This window comes from Hydractinia symbiolongicarpus, chromosome 11 (genome assembly GCF_029227915.1).
Source record: "Hydractinia symbiolongicarpus strain clone_291-10 chromosome 11, HSymV2.1, whole genome shotgun sequence".
NCBI classification, from domain to species: Eukaryota; Metazoa; Cnidaria; class Hydrozoa; order Anthoathecata; family Hydractiniidae; genus Hydractinia; species Hydractinia symbiolongicarpus.
Window position 1 is genome coordinate 24,477,625 of NC_079885.1, and position 24,407 is coordinate 24,502,031.

General features: G+C 33.9%; 4 protein-coding genes across 4 annotated transcripts; 2 read left to right on the plus strand and 2 right to left on the minus strand.

Moving 5' to 3' along the window:
- The first annotated feature begins 84 nt into the window (after window positions 1–84).
- LOC130613722 (WW domain-containing oxidoreductase-like) lies at window positions 85–5,345 on the plus strand. The gene is made up of 9 exons (XM_057435057.1): window positions 85–371; window positions 1,021–1,085; window positions 1,176–1,233; window positions 2,002–2,171; window positions 2,516–2,622; window positions 2,992–3,083; window positions 3,555–3,740; window positions 4,497–4,755; window positions 5,000–5,345. The coding sequence occupies exons 1-9, from the start codon at window positions 268–270 to the stop codon at window positions 5,201–5,203; spliced, it is 1,245 nt and encodes a 414-aa protein (XP_057291040.1). The 5' UTR covers window positions 85–267; the 3' UTR covers window positions 5,204–5,345.
- A 1,298-nt stretch (window positions 5,346–6,643) lies between these two features.
- On the minus strand, window positions 6,644–10,349 carry LOC130614403 (FAU ubiquitin-like and ribosomal protein S30). Its single transcript, XM_057435831.1, has 3 exons — window positions 9,941–10,349; window positions 7,321–7,376; window positions 6,644–6,807 (listed from the first exon to the last, which is right to left on the minus strand). The coding sequence occupies exons 1-3, from the start codon at window positions 10,332–10,334 to the stop codon at window positions 6,682–6,684; spliced, it is 576 nt and encodes a 191-aa protein (XP_057291814.1). The 5' UTR covers window positions 10,335–10,349; the 3' UTR covers window positions 6,644–6,681.
- A 462-nt stretch (window positions 10,350–10,811) lies between these two features.
- LOC130614117 (transmembrane protein 208-like) lies at window positions 10,812–14,720 on the plus strand. The gene is made up of 5 exons (XM_057435521.1): window positions 10,812–10,904; window positions 11,071–11,160; window positions 13,273–13,326; window positions 13,518–13,706; window positions 14,062–14,720. The coding sequence occupies exons 1-5, from the start codon at window positions 10,899–10,901 to the stop codon at window positions 14,200–14,202; spliced, it is 480 nt and encodes a 159-aa protein (XP_057291504.1). The 5' UTR covers window positions 10,812–10,898; the 3' UTR covers window positions 14,203–14,720.
- A 3,073-nt stretch (window positions 14,721–17,793) lies between these two features.
- Window positions 17,794–20,013, minus strand: LOC130614119 (uncharacterized). The gene is made up of 4 exons (XM_057435522.1): window positions 19,865–20,013; window positions 19,540–19,583; window positions 18,846–18,945; window positions 17,794–18,489 (listed from the first exon to the last, which is right to left on the minus strand). Exons 2-4 carry the CDS (start codon window positions 19,569–19,571, stop codon window positions 18,172–18,174), a joined length of 450 nt encoding a protein of 149 aa, XP_057291505.1. The 5' UTR covers window positions 19,572–19,583; window positions 19,865–20,013; the 3' UTR covers window positions 17,794–18,171.
- Window positions 20,014–24,407: the final 4,394 nt, after the last annotated feature.

Genomic DNA, 24,407 nt, shown 5'->3' on the forward strand with positions numbered 1-24,407 from the left:
TGTAACAAAAATGAATGGTATATTTGATGCATACACTTTATCAAGCATTCAATGATTTGATTTGATATATAAAATAAGAATTAACACGAAAGTTTAAAGGTGAAAAAGAATCTAAAGTGATCGACTTCACAAGTGGGGAATTAGAATATAAAAAACTTGTTTCTGTATTAGCATTTTAGTTTCACTTATTCAAAGACTGCCTGGAAATTATTTTATCGTGTTGATGCCGTTTTTATACTGTTAGTGAATAGATAAAATCAATTCAATATGGCTGACCAACAGCTGGAGGAATTGTTCACAGATTCTGAAGATGAGTTGCCAACAGGTTGGGAAATGAGAGTGACAGATGCTGGGAGAGTTTTTTATGTCGAGTAAGAATATTTTGTTTGTTTTATGCTTAATTGCAGCTGTGGATTTACCCGCAAAGGAAACTCCCACAAAAATTTAGCTGGGCCTAATTCTGAAAAGATTCCCACAAATTATTTAGAAAGTGAGGATTTGTAGAAATAAGTATCGCGAAGAAACTGTTGGCGAAAAATAATACATCGTATAAAACACGCGCGGCATTTTCTTCCGAAAACCTCTTTGCAAAACCTGTTTGTCAGATTCATAAAAATAAACCCATAAAACAAATAACCAAGCAAAAAATTAAGTTAATCTTGTTTTCTTTATGCCAAGCGTTGTCGCATTAACCTCAATTTAACCCTCCGGCCATATTTTTTTGTGGAGAGGGGAAGGAATATACTTTTTACAACATTTTAAGACTTGATCTAATTATTCTCCTCAATTTCGTGTTTACAACGCTGCCTTCCTCTCACGTGAGAAGAAATCAAGGGATTTTGTCCCATAGAATCCCCAAATGGTACAAAATATTAAAAACAAAGTATTCTAAGTTATAGAAAAAGCCTGAGGACGAAACTACTGAAGAGAATGACTTAATTGTTGAACAGATTATCAGTTTTGTGTGTGTGTGCAAAGTTTTTGGTCTATAAAAACAACACGGAACTATGTTTTGTTTAGTCATTCAAGTAAACAAACACAGTGGCAACATCCGAAAACTGGTACCGAGAAATATTTATCAACAGGTGGGCGAGATGATTTTGCAAGCTATAAGAAAGTAGTAAATAAAATAATAAACTTCTTTCATTTTTTCAGATTATTGTGTTTTTTTATAGTGTTACCTTTTGGTTGGGAAAAAGCAACAGATGAAGAAGGCCAGACACTGTTTTTAGAGTATGTGGTCTGCAATTATTGATTCTCTACTTACCATGAACACTTATGTTTTAATTTGTATTTTTCATGGCAGTTACACATTTAAGTATTGCGCCGCTCGTCATGTTCACATTTACCGAAGTATTTAAAGGGGCTACGGAACGGCTGTTGGTTTTCGACTTTAGTGACTTACACAAAATTCGAGCTGATGGCGGCAAAAAATGTAAGTTAAAAACTCAAACATATAGATATATCTAGAATTTTTATCTTCTTTAGCCTTGGCCATGTTTTCACCCAGAATGACTCTTGCTGAAATATTTCTTTGTAATATACTTTTCGAAAAAAGATATTGAACCAGCGAGCAAAGTGCGCTGGTCTGTTCATTGCGCAAAAAGCGTTTGCCGGATTTTTAATATGTGCGCGGGATATACGGAATGTGAGCATTTTCACCGGTTCGTAGCTCCTTTAAGTAACACTCGCATCCTGTGTTAAGAATAAATCGTCTTAAACTTCTTGGCCACTTGTCATTATAAACTCTTTTTTTAATGCAACTTTATTTGCACGTTTATTCAAACATTTTTCAATTTCGTCCGTGTTCGAATTAGCAGATTCGAGACTTGAAAGGTGCGTCGTTTGAAACTAGTGCTACATAAATACGGAGAGTGAGTGTCCAGTACGTATAGCATTTCATCATGTGATCTGAAAAATAAGCGTCGATGTTCACAGAATCTGCCTTACAATCATTTAGCAGTGATGTGGTCACATTCACACAATTATATTTCTTTCTAGTCGCGTGAATAAAAAGAATACGTATGTTGATCCACGTATTGCATATGCTATGTCAGACAAGAAAAAGGCGATGTTGAAGTTTGATGCGGACAGTTCAGCTATGACCGTCATGAGAGGACAGGACATGCGAGGGAAAACAGCTCTAATAACTGGTGCGAACTCTGGCATAGGTTAGTTGTACGCATGTTTGTACACACCAGAACGCAAGTTAAATTGTCGCTTTTTAATGTCACTTTATTCTTCCTGCAGTCGATGTCAATAGTTTCTACTTTTGTTGCAATATTATCATCACTGTTTCTGTAGTTGATGTCAATAGCTTCTACTTTTCTGCAGTCGATGTCAATAGCTTCTACTTTTCTGCAGTCGACGTCAATAGCGTCTACTATTCTTCAGTCGACGTCAATAGTGTCTACTTTTGTTACAAAATTGTCATCACTGTTTCTGCAGTCGACGCCAATAGCTTCTACTTTTCTTCATTCCACGTCAATAGCTTCTACTTTTGTTGCAATATTAGGATACGAAACTGCTCTAGCGTTGTCATTACATGGTTGTCACGTGGTATTGGCTTGCCGTGATTTGAAAAAAGCAAAAAAAGCAGCTGACGTCATCAGAGTGAAACAGGTATAGGCATGTTCCATAGAACTTTTATTTTTATGTTTATGACACGTGATCAGTATGCATTCTGTAGCCGTTTCGAGAACTTTATTGCAACATATTTTGGTGCTTAAGATTTAACTGTTTCATTGAATATATTTTAAATATGTCTGTGCTGGCTGCTTTTATAGTTAAAGAAATATAGTTAAACCCTGATAAGTATCGCTAAAATAAATCCTGGGAAAATGTCTCGAATTTCAATAGACACTTTCATTTCGAGTTAAAAAATACGAAATGTGTGTTTATTCAGATTGGGTGATTAATACTAAGCTAATTGTATCCACTAAATAAAAATTGATTTTTTAAATTGTTTTGTTTTCATCATTCTTTTTTCAGAGCTTGCCTGTGCCAGTGGATGTTCTGGAGTGTGATCTGGCGTCGCTTGACAGTGTGAAAAAGTGTGCAGAGTGCTTTCTACAATTAAAATGGTTTGTTTTTCTTTTTCTTGTACCATTAGAATTCATAATTTTGTTTCATTAATCACTAATGATTTCTGTAAAAAAAAATTTCTCTGACGACAACACAGATGTAGCGGCATTACAACGTCAAAATATTTATTAAAATACGGGACTGCTGTTGTCGATGTATCTTGTAATAAGAATTTTTTTGTTAAAAAAGCGTAAAAAAAGATTAGCATGGTCAAGTTAAAAGCAAGAATTTTCACGATTCTCCTTTACGCGTATTCTGAACGTTCATAGAATCTTATTGTGTAGGTTTTTATGTAAGCTGACTTTAAATGTTTTTTCGATTTAGATATGTTAATGTCCCCTGTACAATCTTATTTTGTTTTACTCTACGCGTGTTGATTTATCGAGACATCCTAAATTCCGTCACCTTAAGGAAAGTAAGTTTTTGTAAAAGTAGCCCATGTCTCGCTCATTTGTTTACATTTTTCGTAGTCCACTTGACATTTTGGTTTGTAATGCTGGTGTGATGGGACTCGCTTACTCACAAACAGTCGATGGCATCGAGACAACATTTGCAACGAACCATCTTGGTCATTTCTACTTGACAGATCTGTTAAAAGATGTTCTCATTGAATCAGCACCCTCGCGTGTTGTTGTGGTGTCATCAGAATCTCACAGGTACGAAATAATTTTCATCAAGATTAAAGAAAGGCTGCAATGAATTTTAATTATTTCGATCGTCACCCAATACACCGCTTTACGGTTAATCACGCATGCGCGAGAAAAAATATATTTAGCGCGGTAGGTAAACGTTAATTTACTGTGAAGGGAATGATAGAGAAGTGTCCAATATAGCAACAACGATATCCTTTATCATATTTTTTTCAGCGCCTGCTCCGTTTGTTGTTTCTTGCTAGCAGCCACAATGTTTTTCTAAACTTAACAACATATCATAAAATTACGAGGATATTCATGATAATTTTCTTACGCATGAACACTGGCCATTACTGCCATATGCAGTACTTCGTTGTTGAAGATATTTATAATAAACTAGTCAGTGGCCCGTGGAAAAATGCACGGGTCTGTTGTTTTTATACCGCATTGCGTGTCTCTCACTACTTGCGGTACCATTTTGAAAATGTCAAGTATTCGTTGTCATGATGTAAGAGTATCAACTAGTTCTTGCCTTTGTGTTAAAAAATTCTCAGATGCTTAACAGTCCAAACTATTTTAATTTTTCACAAAAATTAAATGCGTCGATTGAATTTCTGATCTTTTCTTGAGGAATTAGCATCAAATTCTTTCACTTGGTTTTAGCAATATCAATGAAATCTGTTCTGGCCTAAAATAGCTGGCGAGATGACGTAAATGTTAAGAATTAATATTCAGTGAGCGCCCATGCTGATTTTTTTAGTCTTATATTGTTTATCGTAGGTATCCATCTTTATACGACAACGCGTTTGATGTTCCTAACCTACCAATGAAAAAGTCGGAATATTGGTCGATTGTTGCATACAACCAATCAAAATTGTGCAATTTGTTGTTTACATTCGAACTGAACCGTCGACTCTCCCCGTATGGTGTGTTCTGCAACGCGGTGCATCCTGGGAATTTAGTCTATACACAACTTGCACGCCATTCGTATTTTTGTAAGGTGCTGTTTACACTATGCAGACCGTTCAGTAAATCGCAGGTAAGTCTCCCTTTCAATAATTGTGCTTTGTACATAATTTGATTGGTTTCTCCCTTGTGATTCTTTCCACAGCGAACGTCACAAAAGTCGTAAATGTTGAAAAAAGAGAGTACATTCATAAATTTTAAGTCAAGCATTCATAGTTTCTTTAATGTCTTTTTTTGCGATGACTCTCATATGAAGGTTCACCATGACGAAAAGCAGATGATTCTGATTACTGTAGTAGGAATCTTTCTTTTTGTAGGCCCAAGGTGCTGCAACCACTGTATATTGCGCCGCCTCACCACAGTTGGAAAATGTCGGGGGCTATTATTTCAATAACTGTTGTGGATGTCATCCGTCCAGTTTAGCCAACGATGAAGAGCTAGCGAAAAGACTATGGGACTTTAGTGAAAAATTAGCTTATAGGAAAGTGGATAGTGAAGGAAAAATTCTTGGTGTCAGATAAAACGCTGTTTTGACTATCACCTCTAAATTGTATCCTGTTAATTTCTATTGTTACGTGTAGTTTTACTGAAAATTCAGTTGTATATACTTGTAAATATTTTCTAAATCTACTTATTATTTTAATAAATATTTCAATTTATATACTTCTTTAATTTTTTATTAACAGGATCTTAAGAAAAACTATTCTTATGCCAATTACGGCTGGTAATGGTATGGGGAGTAAGACGCAACAACTTTCACCTGATGAACACTTATGCCCATTATATAAGCAGCCCTGTGCAGAACTCGCAACATTTTTACTAAGTTCAACTCTGCGCAGCTTATAAAAGCAATATTCAGCTGTGCTTGACTCGATTGTATAAAGCCAAATGCCTAGACGAGCGTGACGAGCCGAGGCCTCGTGAACATTTTATGAGTTCGGTGCAGCATAGTTTACATAATAGGCGTGCCACAAATAAGCTCCTCAAATAAACACGTGATCCCTCGTAAAAATTGCAAAAGATAACAACTATCAATTGTGGTAAATAGACTTCGCAACACAGAATTTAATAAAAAACGTCTTTTTGAAATATCGAAAGGAACTTTGACGAAAAAAAGTAATGAATATAGGAAATCATGTTGTCAAGATAATCGCGGAGATTTTTAGTAATTTTAGTAATTGTTTTTCTTTTGATAAGACCACTTCAATCCTCTCCCTTTTTCTTCACAAAATCTTTGAATTAAATATATGTAAAACAAAAAAGTCTCTGCTTCAGCTTGAAGTGCTTAAGCGCTGGTCTAGCAACCATCGAACAGAGAAAAAGACGTTATTTTTTCACATTGTTCTAATTAAACTAGAAGAATAAAGTTAGTACAAATCAACAATCACGCAAGGATATATTGAATGCCAGATAATAAACAAGATGAGATGAGAGCAAATCAAACTTCCAGAAGAAATACTTATATTTTCAATAATAAAAACATGAGTTTCCAGGAGCATTAATAAATTCATGAGTTTACAGCTACCCTGTGTTGCTCTTGGTAAATTCCATAAATTTTGCAAAATTAAAAAACAAGTCAGGTACACGATTCAATTTGTTTTACAGACTTTGTCAAAAATCGGTATATTTTTAACCCGTTTTGACTCATTTTACCCACGAATTCCCCTTACTGGGCCGGAGACTCACATTTGAGAGTCAATTATTCTTAATCATTGTGCAAAAGATCAGAAGAAAACTATTGATCCAATTCTGAGAAAAGCTGGTGACGAATGGATGCACGGATACAGGTCAATTGATAAAGCCTCACAGTACCAAATGTGTCAAAAAATTAAAACAACTTATTTTCAGAAAGTCAGACGTACGAAGTTTTCTGCTTTGCGATTACTATGACTTGACAATTTTTGCGCAACTTATTTGTTCCAGCAGGAATGGAGGCAAGAGGCAAATAAAAACAAGACAAATTGAATATTTATTATTCAGCTTGTAAAGCATTTACATTCTAAGCATTTGAGTTGGGTCCTCGTCTTCGTCCTGGTGTGATGACAGCATTAGCAAATCGAGAATTGTATTGATGTCGTCTTTTACAACGACCTGTCTTTGGTTTTTTCTTTTCTTGCTTGTCGACCTAAAAAAGAATTTTATTTCTAGATTCTAACTCACCATTTGAACTTTGAAGAAAGAATCTGAAGCATTTTTTTTCAACTTCACTGTTTTTCTCTTTTTTTTTAGATTTTCTACTATAATTTTAAGATTCTTATACACAGACACTAGGAAATTTCTAATTTAGGCACACATTCAAAAATTTGGCAAAGTTTTAAACATTCAAAGACTACAAACAGATTTATTTTCTACGAGACAATTTATCCAACTAGATGCGTTTTCTGATATATTTTAGTTAAGTTCGGAAAACAATTGACATTTGAGCACTAACTGCAACAGACCCCAATTCAACAGGATTTTAACTTGCTTGTTACCCCACAATATTATTATTTGCAAGATATTTTCACCATTTTCACAAAAAATACCGACTTGTAAATTTCTTTGCAAAATTTTTATACAAGTCTTAATAACAAGTTACTAACAACTTAATTACAAGTCTTAATAAAAGTAAATCTTAGGACAAAAAACTTCATGTTACCTTTGGTGTTTGTCCCTTGACTTTTCCAGCACGAGCTAAAGAACCATGGACTTTACCTAAAATAAAAAAGCAGCATCATAACGAGTGCAGTACGGGTAGTTTCTCTGTCTTATAAACATTCATTAAATCCTTCGTATTTCCGTCTCTGATGCTCCGTTGTCTTTATATTCAATATTATTCTGAAATATCTGTATCTCAAGAGTACCATGCAGAAAACTTTCATTATTCCCTCTGCACCTGCCATGATAATTAAAGCGATAAAAATGTCAGTTGATTAAATAACTTTTTATAGGTTTGTCCAAATTGAACTTGGCACACTTATAGTACGTCACAAAAGGAAAAAAAATGCAGCAATAAATTTTTGTTTTATGTTAGCGTCTTCAAAAGTTTTAAATTTGCTTAAAATACCACTATTGTCATAAAATTTAATTACTTTAGTTCTAGTGTGAATTTTCAGATTCTGTTTGAAGTTTCTGAAAGCTAAATAAAATTTATTTATCATATTTTCGTTTTTTTGTGAAAAGACTGCCCGAAAATCCTGTTTTTCCTGTTTGTCTATAACATGCAGGAGGAGTTCGCAAAAAATCCTGTTTTTAGGTAATTTTTTGAAAAAATTAGGAAATCATATTAATCACGTGTCCATAACATGCAGGAGGATTCTTCTTGATAAAACAAGTTTCAAGTTCTAAGAATAATCCTAACAGGAGTTATTATATTTTCCCAATTAAAAGGATTGCATAGAGTTTGACAATAATATATATCCAACTCCCTTCACTCTAGTTAAATTACATGGTGATTTCTTTACAGAACGTATAAAGTTTGGCTAATAGGGGCAGTTGCACTGCTTCTATTCGCCAAAATATATGCACATTTCCACAAATGTTGCTGCTAAATATAAATATGTTGGTCATTTTTGTTGAGAATGATCAGAAAATTTCAAGCGTGTCAACCCGGATCTTAGAATTAAAAATGATTAAAAAAATGTTTGAAAAACCAAGGCAGGTTTCTGTGGCCTGCTGCTTTATACCTCAATTTATCGCAATGGTGGTTTTCTAGGAAACATATTAAAGTTAGTTATCATATAGTCTAATTTTAGGAGCGCAAAAGGTAATCAACTTGTAGAAGATACTCAAAACAAGATATACCCAAACTGAGAGACTCAAATTATTTAAATTAGAATGTTATATGTTTACCCAGGGTAAGCCGATATTGTGAAAAAGTTTCCTTTATGAACTCTTCATTAAAGAGTGGTGATATAACAGTCAGGGTAAACACCTAATTAAGCGACGGTAGGCTAATTAGGGCACACCACCTAGTTACGCAACTCATGGTAGACTAGTTAGGCAATATATATTTGTTGGCTTTTCACACACTCCTAAGAAAAAATCGCAAAAAATCTTTGTTCAGAATGGATAGTCTACGCGACCATGATTCCAAAATTGTCATTTGTGCCTCGATATGTTGCACAAGTAAGAATTATGTTAAAATGAAATATATAATCTAATTAGGTTAAGTGTGGTCTATTTAGATGACAATAGTAATTGGTCAAAATTGGCTGCAAAGTAGACATATTTGATTTACATAAAAATTGTAGTGCGAAACGCAATGATTTCAACATATTTACAACAGTAAGATTTTGTTTGTCTAGTTAGATTGCACGTCGCCTAATTAAACTACATCACGTTGCCTAACTTAACGACTGGCCTAATTAGGCCATGCCGCCTAATTAGGTGTTAAACCTGACAAGAGGGTGCCAATATGCCGCAAATGCCCGCATATATAAGGTTGAGTTCTGGCCACTTTGTGAATAAAATTGGTGGTTGTCCCCCGATCCTGCCCGCACTTTCCTGAACACGCGAACATGGAGCATTCTCAAAATGCAATTCCTTGTAACATGCCATGCGGACAATAGTTGGGAAAAAGGGGACTGAACATAAAGGAGTTAATAAAGTTTATAATATAAGTTATTTATAAAGTAAACTTTATCAAAAACCATCAAAAACAGTTCTTTTAATTATTTTTTTTCAGTATGAGCAAAGTAGACAGAAGAGAGCCTGGGTATTATGAATTTATTTATTTATTTTTCTATTTCATATATAAAGCTAACTTAATATATTTTATTTGACTAGGTCTAAAGGTCTGTACTTTTATTTCTATTTATCTATGTTATGCTCGCTTATCGGGTGATAGGCATATATACCACATAGTAAGTTTATTTTAATGTTTGTAGTTTTTTTAATCATATTAGTCTCGGTTTTTTCGGGTGAATACTTGAATTTTTTTCAAAACACTGAACTCGCCCGAAAACGCCAGCACTTTTTACAGGGTATGCGGCTTATCGGCACCCTCGTACCCTGACAAAGATCGACTTGGCAATAATATCAGTCATATCAACTTTCCGTTAGAGTTACGTAAATACAAAATTGTCTACAATGCATGTAAAAGTATTTGGTAAGAAAAAATTAGCCAAGGAGGAGATGTGGGTGAAAAGTGCTAGGTAAGTTTTAACATACAAAATCTCTGTCGCCAACACTCTAGCTAACGAGGCAAATTGATACAAATGACCTCTTTTTAGGTAAAATATGATATGCTAATGTTGAAACTAGAACAATGATAATACCTCCGAGTACTCGTACGCCTAAGGAGATCGTAGACGACGCATTGATTTCACATTCACAAAGTGACTTTTCATCTTGAAGTGGATGTCCACCATAAACAAGGACTTGGTCCTCTACGGGGACACCACTTCTGAAAGCAATCAATTCCTTTAAGTCACTGACAGAAATTGAACTGCTGATGTCGTAGACATTAGTAGATTGGCCCTGAACAAAGATCTGCATTATGACTTCTTTAGATGGAGGATACAACCTCTTCTGCCACAATTTTATAAAGACTCGTGCACGGCAAGAACGAAATATTTGTCCCGCATTGCACCACGAAATGAAAGATTTCAGGACGGCCCTGTTTTGAACCACCCGATTGACCGAAATATTGCAATCGTAACATATAATCATAAAAATTGACTTAACATTTTTCAATCAGATGATTGTGGCATGTTTGCCCCGTTTTGTTTTTAATGAAAAGTACACATAAGTTGTATCTTATTATTATTAACGTTTCCTGAAAATTTGAAAGAAATTGATACGACGGAAGGTAAAAAAACTGGAGAAAACACGCTTTCGTCTCTAACAAACTACTCTCTTAAAAACACAATTTTTACCTCCTTTTTTCCGATATTGTAAAACGAGGGAGAGCCGTAGGAACGCATGTACAATTGAATTATCGTAAAGGTGTATTAAATTTATTAGGTATAGTTCAATGTTATCCAACCTCAAAGAGGTTGAATGTTGTCTACATTTTTAAATTTAACCACTTAATAAAATTTAAAAAAATATCCTGTGCGGTATATGATGTTTAATAAAATTTTATCAGCAGTTGCCGAATAAAACTAAAGTTTATATTCCTGAAAATTCAAAGAATAGACTGCCCCGCTTTTTGCGGTAATTCGTTCCGCGGGGTAAATGCCAAACGAAGGTTATCGGGGCTGTTGAAGAAGTAAACACACGATCTTCCTCAAGATGGCGGTAAGTTATAACGTAGAAATGTCAACTGAACCTGTTAACGGAACTTTGTAATAAACTGCTGCTTTCACTTTTAAAAGAGTTAGCTAGCTGGCTATACAATTTGCAAATTATTTTTCGTAAAAAGCTGTGCAAGCTTCCAACTCAATGTATTTTTTGAACATTGTAGCCCAAAGTTTTAAAGAAAGGTCAGAAACAAATCAATGAGGAAAATACTGCAACACTTGGATTTTACAGAAATATTGTCTTTGCTGTCAGTGTAAGTTATTTTATAGCATCTCTGTTTGAGTGGATAAAAAAAGTCTAAAAAACGTCATTGCAGAGTTTCGGAGATAAATGATTTTACAGAATGATGGAAATAGATAGATAGATGTGCATATTTTACATGGCTAGCCTCACAAATATCGAGGGATATACCCTGTCTATTATTTCCAGGAGGGGCCATGGCTTAGATGGAGAGTCCTAGAGTATTTAATGCTAATTTTGAGCTACGCAGACCCAATTAGGGCCCACTCTCTACTAGACAACTCCTGGCAACATCCAACGGCCCACACAGTGTGCCATCTTCCCAATTTCCCTCACATGGCTTGGGTTATGTTGAATCGCCGTCAAGAGGAATCGAACCCCGGTCTCTCGCACAGAGTACAAGAGCTATAACCACTAATCTACTGCGCCATGATATATAGATATATAGATAGATGGATATAGATGGTGCCGACTCCCCGGAAACGTCGCAAATTCCACGGGGGCTGTCGAATGATTTCCTGTGCTTTAAAACGTTTTGCCCGGAGAAACCCAAATCAACCTAAAACAACATTATTTTAAACATTTATTACCAGTGGTAGTGGATGTTAGACTTAAATCTCTGGTTATGAAGGAGGGTTAGTCAACGAAATAAGAACGCGTATATTCATATTAACATAAATATCTGTCTTCTGCGTATTAATGAAGTCCATAGATAGTTTACAGTACAGCTACCGCGCCATTATAGCGCATTATTTGCATATTGGCACATAACGGCGTGGTTTGAGTACCCAATACCAAAACATAATGGTAGACTAATAGTCATATACTCAACAGTGGGAGCTCTGAAAAAACTGTTTTTATATCATTTATTCAATAAATATATATAGCTCTGTAATATAATCTCACAGATAATAAACTGAGAGTAAAATGACAAAAAACACCTTCCTTCTTTGTGACAAAATTTAAATAAGAATAATGAGCCTTGTGCGCTTTGCATTTTTGGCAGTTTTGGACGGGCCCAGGCTTTTCTGGGCGGTTACAGATGAAAACCTTGAAACCCCCCAGAAAAACGCCCGTGGACGTCTTAACATATACTGTGTTTTCAGTGAGTCAGCACCCTCATATTCCAAAGTGTGACATTATTTATTTAATTTTTAGCAGTATGCGCTTTGACTCTGGCAGTTGCCTGGAGGGAAAAAAGTTGTTAGGATTTAGTGAAGAGAGGTCTTTTATTGTGAATTTCTTCTAACAGGAACATCCTTTGGGTTATAAACTATTATTGAGGTGTAGGTTGATGCCTTCTGATTTATTTAAGTTCATTAAAAGTCCTAAGAACGCCTTTGTGTGGAGAAATAGAATGATACTTTGCTTCACCTAGCTCCCTCATCTTTTTTCCTGCCAGGCAATTGCCAAAGCCAAAATAGCTTACCGCTGAAAATGTAATCAAAGGAATTTATCTATTGTAATGTCAGCATTCTATGAAAATGAAACAACATATCATGAATACACTCAATCATATTGCCGTGGTTTTCCATGGAGGTAATGTGTCCGCTTGGTTTTTTTCCTTTTTTACCTCCATTTTTGCGAGTGCTTCGGGCATTACATAATCACTTATGCGTGCGCAAGTATATATTGGGACTGTGATTTCATGAATTATGCACATGTACGTTTTGACATTTGTAGGACATAATTGTATTAAATTTAAGCAAAAAGTAAGTAATTTGGACAGGAATTTAAATTTTGCAAATGATGAAAAGACTTGTCCAAAAAGAATCCAAGATAAAAAAGTTGAGGGGTCTTGAGGGCACTTACAACTCTCTAAGGATTCTGGGCCAGTTTTTTCGTATGCTTCTAAATCATGCATAACATAATAATATTGTTTAAAAAGAATAAAAATGATTATATATTTTTTAATTCTGTCAGGATTTTCCAACAATCTTACTTTTCCAGGATTTCGTTGATTGCCAACCAAAAGCAGTTAAACTGTACCAAATCAAATTAGGGGGATAGGTGTGGTGTAAATCTACACCTGAAGTCCATCAATTCTACAATTTTATTTTTAAGGGAATGTTTGAAGCACCACATTAGTGTTTTGTTTAAGTGAATCAATCTTTCTTTGTTTTAGGTCGTATATGTTGGAGTTACTGTAGTATTTTTTGAATTACATTGGAAGAGTTACGTAAGTTTGTTTAACTTAGTGTTTAATTAAAAAATAGGTAATACACGCTTTCACAGGAGGGAGATGTGGCATTACATAAAACATTAGCAACACTACTGTACTATTGCTGTGATTAAAATCAGTCATAGTGTTATTGTTCATTAATTCTGTTAGATATTCATGATTAGCATATATGTCTTTTTTTATTTTAGCTGGCAATATGCCTGTCTTCATTGATATATATTGCATGTTACAAATTCATGAGTCATATGGTTCAAGGAGGCATGGATTTGACCATGGAGGGAGGCATGGCTGAACATGCTAAAGATCTACTGTTGGTAACTGCCATCATCCAAACACTTAGTCTTATATCAAATTATTTCTGGTTGCTTTGGTTAGTGGTAAGTGGTAATACCAGAAGTATCTTGCCGAAAATAACCAATACAGTATCGCGTAAATAGGGTATATATTACGTAAACAAGCAATCAATAAGAAGAATTATATTAATTTTAAAAAAGCAAACGTACCCTTTCCCTTCTTTGATTTGTTCACTATTATATGCTTCTTTGATACTATGATTCCTCCTTGTTCTACTTGCTCGCTTTTAGTTGATGTAACCAATATAACATAATTCTGGTTAGTGTCCACTGAATAAAAAGGCCTAACACAAGTTTTTGTGTGTGTTTTACCTAACACAAGGGTGCACTAAGTATATTTTTGTGTTTTGAACAACAACTCTTTCTAACTTCACTGTAGGTACCTGGCAGAGGGGTATACATGCTTTGGGTAAACATACTCAGTCCTTGGTTTTTTGCTGAACCACCACCTGAGTTAGATGAAAAGCAACAGAAGAAAATGGAAAGAAAAATGAAAAGGCAACAGTATTCATACAGATAAAGAGATGTTTTTATTGGAAGGGGGATGGGCAAGGACATACCTGCAGTCAATGCTTTGATAGTTAAAACATTTATAAGCGCAACGCTGTGTTGTCTTTAAGTAAAACTAAAAACCTAGGAAGCTTTGAAGATTTGAAGTTGCTTACAAACAGCATACACCTACCGTAGAAATAAACATTCCCTTGAAAAGTTTTTAGTTTTTTTGTTTTTGCCCCAATTATTTTAAACAAATATAAGTCTTTTCTGTCTATTCTCAAAGGCATTGCTAATTTTGTCTTTTTACAGAGAAATTTTGTTTTGTATTTTAGATTCATTTTGTCTCTAAACAATGTTTCTTTATAATGAGTCAATTTAGAAGTTTTTATATTATTTCTAAATTTTAGCTTTTAGACATTTTTTTTTTCATTTTGTGTTACGTGGAATAAGGGAAATTTTGTTGAATGTATAATAATAATATTGAGAGAAGTTTGGATAAATTTATTTATTTAGTATATTTGAAATATAAAAGAATTCGTAATATTGATTTGTGATGTATTGAACTTAGTTACCCCTTTTTGCTGAGAAAATCATGGCTGATCCCTGCAAAATCCCTTCATCCTGACATCCTTTTTGTAAAAAACGCAATGTTTTTTTTAACTTCAGGTTAGGTGCTCACAACAGTTAACTCACAAAATACACGATTTTTATAAGAAACTCGTTTATAATCAACTGAACTGGGTATGAATAATTGCTTTGTTTTGTCTGCTTAGTATGTTAGTATTGAAGGTTCCTCATTTCTTAAACATGATAGTTTAGTAGGCGCATCATTGAGCAAAATGAAATGATGTTGGACATTTAATTGCTAATAGTAACTTTAGTTCTATGCCAATATAAGCAGAGACAACACAAAAGCATTTTATTGCTAAAATAGAAAAAGACTCTCTCAAGACTTAATAAAAATGAAACTCCACGACAAGGAAACTACAATAACTTCTTTACACACTTCAGTTTATTTTTAAGAACTTTCTTTTATAAAAAATATGACTTCTTTTTTTTCTTCTTACGTAAATTACGAAAATTAGTCGAACAAATCATCTTTATACCTCTATGAATAAATTTAAACAACTTCAGAACTAGATATTGATTTGAAAATTAGCAATTTGAGATCTGACTAAAAATCAAAAAAGTTTTTAAGAAATCATGTATTGAGAAAGTTAAAAAAATAATTTAGGGGTCTAGCTTTATAAACTTTTCAGAAAATACCATTTCAAACTTAGAAAACATCAACAATGTTTTTCGTAAAGAAAACTTCTATCTACTTATTCGTTTTTATGAAATAAACTCACAGGGGGCTTTTGGGACCAGTGCACCCTGCAAACAGCGCCCCGTGCTTGCAAATGACAAATCAATGGAAAGCAGTGATAAATCTTTATACCGGAGAGGATTTTGACATCCGATATTTTGGCAAATTAGCAATGATGTTTAGGACTTTAAGACCATGTGCCAGGACAAAAAATTAATGTGATTGCCAAATTGTACATGGAGGACTAAGGTTGATATAAGCATTTGATAGACGCTAGCGGCACATGTTGAAAATAAGAATGACTACTAAATAAACACATGGATACATAATGGCGTTTTCACTCGAATGCACAGCCAGTTGGTTAGCTATTTCCGACCACTGCTGCCACTTATGATACACCAACAGCCTGTTGGCGTATCAAAGTGGAAGGTCATGAAACATAGATTAGATTGACAAATTTTGAAGTACATTAAGTGGAAGTAACAAATGTTTAAGTTCTGTTCATAGTCTGCTATTTGATTCTTATTTTCTTTTCTTTCTTTTTTTCTAACATTCTCATAATTTTATATATATTATTTAAAAACAAAAAACAATTTTTGGCTCTTTGTTTACTTTGTTTATTTTTGTTTTAACAGGTCACTCGTTGATAACAGTGGAGCTATATTATATCATACTGATGTAAACCTGTATAAATATGATTATTAATCATAATAATAATAATTCGGCAAACATACATTAACGACGCTTATTAAGGACTGCGGCTTTTCTTGAATATTTATAGTTTTTACTTCCCGATTCAAGAAGTGAAAAAAGTTATATTTATATGCCTTCCAATTTAAAAGCACAAAAAATCTGTCCGCTAATTAAAAGTGTCCGCCTCTTGTAAAGTTGATATTTTCAAGCTTATTTTTGAAAAATGAAGTATATATTTTATGTCTTTTTGTTGTTGGGGGGGGGGGGATATTGTGTGGCTTGTCAGAACTAAACTGTACTACGTTTTTTTTATAAGCATGACATTTATAAACATTCGCAGGCTTAAATTTGCTCATTTTCTAAGCACAAGAATTATATAAAGCCTAAGAAAATGTTGTAAGGTTTTATCTTTTTGGTTTTGTGAGCAGTGTTTTCTTTTTTTGTTCTTTCTGTCTGAATTAACCAGTATGTAGTGAGATTTAAGTTGTAATTTCTGATGTTTAAAATTCAAATGCAATATTTTTTTTCAAATAAGCATATTTTGAGCCTGATCATGTAATTTTCATTAGCATATTCCAAAAGTCTTTTTACAATAATTAACCATAATCTAAGCATATTTTGAGCCTGAAAAAAGCACTTTTTATAAGCCTCATTTTGGAATTTTTATTACTTATAAAAAAACATGTATTCTAAATGTTTAACATAGCAACAACAACAAATTTCCTACAAAAAGGTGTCAGTATCCCTTCAGGTGACCGCTAATTAAAACGAGAAGGTTTAAAAATACTCTTTTCATGCAAAAGAATGTATCTTATCTTAATGTCATCTTATTTCTTGTCTGATTTTTAGAAAATTTTTTACAGAAATACCTCTCTATAGCGAAGACCACCTCAAAAAAATGTCCGCTAGTAAGAGATACTTGCCAATTTTTATTATATTGGTTTGGATATCTGCTCTGCAGTGTTTAGCGTATAGTGAAATCGACTGTAAAATTGGTTTACGGTCTGACTTCGAAGGAGTAGCCTAAAGACAAAATATATTGTAAATATGCTACTAAAACAGACTCAAAATCTCACAAGAAACTATCAGATTTTGCTGTGTCTTAGCGCAGAAAATGTATTATTTCGAAGTTTTAATAGATTGTCTCAAGTAAAATAGTTCGCAAGAGAAAGTGCCAAAAAATCGCCCGAAAAAGAAGATAAAAGAAAACTTAGCAAAATAAATTCGAAATAGCATATAAATATTTTCAGGATCCTTAAAAATCCGCGACATTAAAGTAGAAGTACATACTTTGTTGACCCTCCCTAGCTGGCGGAATATTCTTGTAGCAACTTTCTTCACCCATTAGAAAAAATCCATCTCTACATTTAAAAGATAGGACAGCATCAAAAGATGGTACTTACGTTTGAAGGTGCGTAAGTGAGACATGACTAGATACTCACCCTACCAACGAGAGAGCTTCGTGCAAATCTCACTGGATGCATCATTTTGCAACATTTTCAATGCTCGTGCATACAGGCTTACTTACTTTTGATCATGCTGTTATCACGTGGTTCAAATTGTTCCCAGATCCATGTGGTGTACAAAATTGTGCACAAATAAGAAAAGAATACAAAGTTGGTAAAAACAAATTTTTCGTATAAAATAAAACGCTTTTGCTCAAATAGTCACATCCTTTTCGTTAGAAACCGAGCTACAAGCACCACCAGAAGGTCAAAAACTTTTTAGAGTAAAAAAAAAAAATTGCTTACGCATACTTTTTTGTTTTAATCAGAACTTAAGTTAGTTTGGTCACTGAGACTATTTGAAAAAAAGCATGGAACCTAGCTATGTACATATGTATAAAAAAAATAAACAACAGGGTTTGACTCTTTCCAAATGCTTCAACAACGTGCTTATTGTGACGGTGAACAAAAATAATTTATTGCACCATAATAGCGGTTACACAATGACCATATTCCACTGCCGGCATTTTTGTCACACCGTCTCGCTCAATCAAGTCATCTGTTGTAAGCATATGAAGTCTTCATCATCGTCTCCAAGAAGACACGTGCTATCATTTGTATCAAACGATCCCACTAAATCTTCAAACGTTTGTCTCGATGTACCGGGCTGTTGTTCATTTTCACAAGTAGAATGAAAGTTCTCTCCGTAAGATGGCGGAGGCAAGTCCATTTTATACGGATCATCCGGTTGATACCCCGGAAGAGATTCGCAAAGTATAGTATGTCTTAAATCTTCAGGTGATAAACCGCTGAACACGTACGCAGGTTGAGGCACGGCAGGTACTTCTTCATAACACGTGTCAATAACCTATATAAACAATCACTTTGAGTTAAAAGAGAAATTACTGTCACGTGACAATTTTGTCCCGTCCCGTCTATGGGGAATCACGATTTAGCTAAGCGTGATCCCCACTTCACGACTACTTAAATTTGCATGTCTTACCCACATATCGTTATTTGTATAAAGGTTTAAAAATGAATCTAACAATAGGCCACCGAACATATGAGGTATTCTGTTGCTAAAACACCAGTGTATCTTGTACTTTTTCATGAGGTTTGCTATGTGCTCAAGGCTACTCTAAGTTAACAAAATCCTAATAGATGAGGATTTTTATAGAGGTGCAAACAACCTATCACTGTGCATTAAAAAAATGCAGCACGTACCCTGCTCGATTCCTGTCTTTGTCTTTGAAGCCTTCTTTTACGAATGCATAAATATATCGTCCAAAATAAAATTTTTACCACTACAACCACAATTATAATACTAAACGAGAAATCACAAATGGAGTTACATACGATTGGGTTGCAGCCAAGAATTGTGATTTGGAGGTAATAAGAATAACTGAGAAAAGTTTAAAGAAGAAAGCCTCAAAAACACATGAAAGCTTTAGCAAGATGTTCAATGTATGCTTAATATTGATGGAACACAGAAGAAATCTGGTAATAATTGTGGGTCTGTTACATGTCAATTTTCAAGCTCTAGTTTGAACAGTGTGAACTTTCTCCTCGCTTCTGTTTATAGAACTATGTGTAATTTAACGAATGTCCGAGTTTGTAAACCTGATCACATGAAGGTGAGAATAGTTTCAAAAATAAAACTATCAGGCTGAACGTTTTCAGGGGGTTTTCACCAACTTTTAGGTGTTTTTCAAGATTTGACAGTAACTATCTTTTGTGATATTTCAAGCTTCCAGAATACACGTACATAATTGTACAAAAAATAATAATAATGAAAATACTAAACATTTAAACCTATGGAAAGTTCTTTGATAAGAGTACAAATACAACATTTACGAGGTAATGGTAATTTTGAAGTCTTGCAGGCACCATAACGGTAGACAAAAAAGATGAAACTTACATATAAAATAGAATTTGTGTGTCGCCCATCATTCATCAGCTCATCTTAAAAAAAAATACAAAAATATCATGTAAATGTATAAAGCATTTGGAAATTTTGAAACACGTTATTACATATTATCAGTTGGGTACATTTTTTGTACTTTAATTAACAATAAAAAAATCAAAATATTGCAAGCATTTTGTTGTTAATTCTATAGATTCTTTCTTATACATTCTAAATTTTTCTTATACATAAAAGAAGTTTCACGTTGCAGCGATACTTTAAACAAGAAAAGACAGACCAAACATTGAAATCACTATAGCGGCACATCCCAAAAACTTACCACCAAAAAATTGAATGGATTGTAGAAATCGTATGATTGATATATGTATAACTTTAATCCTAAAAAAAATAATGGCTTATCGATAGAGCAGAGAATTAAAAAAAAAATAATTATGTTAGCTAGCTAAAATGAGAAAAAGATTAGCTGTAACATAATTACTAAGCCAATTACAGGCTAACATGCTGTGTGTTTCATTCAAAACGTCAACAAGAAATAATCATTACTATATGTTGATATCAAGAAACTGCTGAATTTTTGTTTAAAAATGGCTGCTAAATTGGTACGGGATGCACAGAATAGCAGCCCACGACAACTCAAAATCTTTATGGATTATTACTAACTAAAAATAGCAATATATCATACACTACATAAGTTTTTCTTGTTTTGTCTACTAAAATAATTTCTAATTATCTAAAGAGAGAATTTAAATTTCTTAACGTAAGAGGAACCACGGTGCATGTATATATTGAGGTTTTACGCCAAGATAAAAAATGAATGGTTATTTAGATTTCACTGTGATGAGATCACTAATGAAAATGAATTATTAAAACCAGGTGAATCGTTAAGCACAATATGCAAATAAGGCAACAGATTGTACTTTTCTAACACATTGTAATGTAATGTTGAATAACTAAATAAGAAAACACTAAAAGTGTTTTTATTCGCTTTTCTATGTACCATCAGTCAACCCTAAAAAAAAGACAATGCTGTAACTTGGGGAAACAGTCAATAATTGTGATTTTTTCTCAAGAATGTGAGCCAAATTTCGAGCAGGAATGTGGTAAGAAGTCAGCTTTGTATCACAAAAGTGTTGCCAACTTATCTTTTGAATAAGTTGGCTTTTAAGTAAGAAAAAAACCTTTGGTAAAACAACAATATTTAATCATTACATACAGATTATTTACCATTATTAGTTTTCAGGGAGTTATTGCATGTACATGACTTGGTTCTCATATCAGAGTTGATGAGAAGTGGAAAAAGGACAAGGATATAAGAGAAAGGATTGAGAGTAAAAGCAGCACAGTATAACAACATGATTAGTAGCATTGAAGGCAAGTTTGCAAGAAAGGGTTTGGTATCAACTTGATTATTTTTTAGCCTTCTAGGCATTGGGCGCATATACATAACAAGTGCAGGAAGGTTAAGAACTGGCCTTTTGGATGTCGGCCATTGTACGGGTTAGACTATGGACATTAAAGTTTTTCCAGCTTTAATGAGGTACAACAGTAAGAACTTCTGTTACTTAAATGATAGTTGCAGGCCTATCAATAAGGGAAGAACAATTGCTCTTGATCACGCAAAGACTCGCCCAATTGTGAGAAATCAGGCCTATGTGAGAATTGTTATGTTGTACATATATAGCACAAAAATCTTGACCATTCAGAAAGGAATTTAAAATGAGAATTTTAAGGTAGATGTGTAACTCCAGCTTAAAAACAGGCAATATATTGGTAGCATAAGTGATGTTATTCAGATAAGAAGATCAAGTTGGTTGATGCACTTGGAGATAATGAAAGAGAACAACTCAGTAAGAAATTGTTTTACTCATAGCGTACCTTTAGACTTCAAAGGGTTAAGGTTAGAGGTACACTGAGAAGACTTAATAATAAGTCTTATCACAGAAGAATAGGAATTTATATCGAGATAAGTGCTTGCTTTTGGCTATATATTCAAATAACAGGTGGTCATTTCAATATGAAAATATAAAGTAAATATGTGCAACTCATTTTATAAGTGCCATTGTTAAGATAAATGTGGATAACAAAATTCCAAAGCTATATTCTTATACTAGTCGATAAGCCTTTGTATTTAAAGGCTGAGATCACTTTAAATGATCACGTTTTTAAATGGCAGGTATTTCAAATTTATTTTCATCACCTGTCTACATGATCATTTTTAAATAAACATCTTTTAAATGATTATATAGTTAAAATCGTCGTGTATTTCAGTACTGAACGCTTTACTTTTGTATTAATTCTATCAAGTGACTGTACTAAAGTAAGTGAAACAACAGAACTTAAAAGAAAGATAGATATAGATGTGCATATTTCACATGGCTAGCCTCAAAAATATCAAGGAATATCCTGTTTATTATCCCCTGCCACCGCTTGGATGGGGAGTCCTTGGGTATTTAATGCTTATTTGAGCTATACAGACCCAATTAGGGTCCACACTCTACTAACACCTCCCTGCAGGATCCAACCATCACACAGTGTGTCATTTTTCCAATCTCCCTCATCCCTAAAGAATTGTCGCCAAGGAGAATCGAACCCCGGTCTCCCCACACACAGTGCAAGAGTTATAGCCACAAAACTAAGGCTACCTAATAGTTTTATTTAGTATATAAACTTGGGAATTTGCATGTGTCCATAAATTTTAATGCTGAATTTAAATATGTTGATCATTTTTGTTAAAGATCATCAGAAAATTTTAAGCATGTTAATCCATATCCAAGAATATAGCTAACTAGCTAGCTAGCTATCAATTATTTTTAGAAAAATAATATCAATGGGATTGTTGAGGGGAATATCAAATCAAAAGTAAGTTAGATCTTTGTCATGAATGCTTAATTAAACATAGCTAATCTGATTTTTCCTGTACAGTATAGCAACAAAATTAAAATCTATACTCTAAACAACTCTAAACAATACTCTAAGCACCACTTAAAACTAAAATTAAAGTATAAGAAAGTAAAGGAAAGTGGGATTGAGGAATGAATAACAAACAGTTGATGAACGTTTTACAAGACCTAATAAACCATTTAAGGAGGAAGTTTAAAATTAACACTCTTCCATCTTGTTCAACATTCATGGTCGCCTTTTTTTTGGTCAAGCACTGTGCCAACCTAACATTGTCTTGAACTTCTCATATATTTATTATAAAAATACCATGCACAAAACTGGGTTATCGAGAACTGTAAACAAGGGTCTCTGGAAAACCTTGAGCATTGTTTGGAAGAGGGCCATTTTTAATATCATTTAAAATCTTGGTCCTTTGTTGTTTTTTACTTACAACCTCGTTCCAATGGCTATTTGTTTTTTTAATAATGCTCAGGCCAAGAGACCCTGCGGACGAGATTGTTCTGTTTACTGCTGCTTAATTCGAACATTCGTTTATTTGAACATATTTTTCGATTCAGATGTATACTATATATCGATATACTATATATAAACTGTGTACGAAAACCTTGTCTTTAGATTAAATTAATCATCCTCTATAATAATCACTGTTACATGTCTTTTAATGCCACTCAGAGATGATGTTTGTAAGTCAGCTGTAAGATTAAAAGTCACGAAGGTTGTTGTGTAGGAGTGGTCCGTAATATGTGAATGCTTTGCAGATAGATGAGACGTAAGTAGTTACTTGCCGACGCTAGTAAGTTTTCGACCCTATTAAAGTTTTGTTGCACAATATGTAGCCGTACACCCAACGCTATTCTTAAATTCATGTTCGCTTTAAAAGAATAAAATTTCCATAACATTCCATTCTCGTCCCCAGAGCTCTTTGAGATTAAAAGCTCGAAAGTACTACTACTAGTTTATCTTAAAGAGCTCTGGGGTCGAGAATGATAAAATTCCTCTCCTTAAATGTTGTTGATCGATGTCAGAATACAAAAGGGAGCCTATAATATATAGTTTGGCTTGCCGAACTATATATTATACAGTCCTTATGATAATTTTTATTTCCAACTTTTCAGGCTGAAGTTTTCAACACAATTACGTCCCTGCTTTTATAACATTCCTGCTCTTTTGTTTGTTCTCGATGAAAAGGACCACGCAGACAGGTGACCCAACTATCACAACATTTTGGAAAAATTCCTCTGTTCAATGCTATGTTAATTGGACAATGGTGTAAAATTGGTTGCGTTTAATGATTTAATGGGTAGAAACTGGTATAATTTTTATTTACAACTTTTCAGGCTGAAGTTTTCAACACAATTACATCCCTGCTTTTATAACATTTCTGCTCTTCTGTTTGTTCTCGGTGAAAAAGACCACACAGGTGACCTAACATCTATGACAACATTTTGGAAATATTCCTGGTTAATGCTATGTTAATTGGACAATGGTGTAACAATGGTTGCGTTTAATGACTTAATGGGTAGAAACTGGTAACGCGGCCAACATAAAGTTAAGTTTTGAAAGTCAAGAGCATAAAGAAAACTACATCACTATCCTGGATAACTAGATGAGTTACGAAATTGCAGTTTTGTCAAAGAATTGCAAAGATCGCTGAATATGGAAATTTGCTTCATAAGAACTATCATCGTAATTGGTCCTTACCTTTGTACAAGATTTTAGAAATGCATTTACCAGCTGTCACGAGATGTCATTTAAATAAAAAACGCTTCTAGGTGAGCTGAGTGAATCGGGGATTGTAGGAAAAGTAAGACAAATAAGGAAGGTAGAAGTATAGCGTAAAAAAGTTAAATAAATAAGGAAGAAGGGTAGTTCTGAGATGCAGTACGCTTGAGATATTCATGGCGTATTCCAATCCTTTTAGCATAATATAAGTTTTCGACATATAAAGTCATTCCAGAAAG

Coding starts and splice junctions, on each gene's coding strand:
- LOC130614117 (XM_057435521.1), top strand. Junction 11,161..13,272: donor ATATTGTCTTTGCTGTCAGT/GTAAGTTATTTT, acceptor TCTTTGTTTTAG/GTCGTATATGTTGGAGTTAC. Junction 13,327..13,517: donor AATTACATTGGAAGAGTTAC/GTAAGTTTGTTT, acceptor TTTTTATTTTAG/CTGGCAATATGCCTGTCTTC.
- LOC130614403 (XM_057435831.1), bottom strand. CDS start 10,334: ATGATTATATGTTACGATTGCAATATTTCGGTCAATCGGGTGGTTCAA. Junction 7,377..9,940: donor AGGCGTACGAGTACTCGGAG/GTATTATCATTG, acceptor TTTTTATTTTAG/GTAAAGTCCATGGTTCTTTA. Junction 6,808..7,320: donor TCAAGGGACAAACACCAAAG/GTAACATGAAGT, acceptor ATTCTTTTTTAG/GTCGACAAGCAAGAAAAGAA.
- LOC130614119 (XM_057435522.1), bottom strand. CDS start 19,571: ATGATGGGCGACACACAAATTCTATTTTATAT. Junction 18,946..19,539: donor ACACAAATTCTATTTTATAT/GTAAGTTTCATC, acceptor TTTCTCGTTTAG/TATTATAATTGTGGTTGTAG. Junction 18,490..18,845: donor AAAGACAGGAATCGAGCAGG/GTACGTGCTGCA, acceptor TTGTTTATATAG/GTTATTGACACGTGTTATGA.
- LOC130613722 (XM_057435057.1), top strand. CDS start 268: ATGGCTGACCAACAGCTGGAGGAATTGTTCACAGATTCTGAAGATGAG. Junction 1,234..2,001: donor GGCCAGACACTGTTTTTAGA/GTATGTGGTCTG, acceptor ATTTCTTTCTAG/TCGCGTGAATAAAAAGAATA. Junction 3,741..4,496: donor GTGTCATCAGAATCTCACAG/GTACGAAATAAT, acceptor TGTTTATCGTAG/GTATCCATCTTTATACGACA.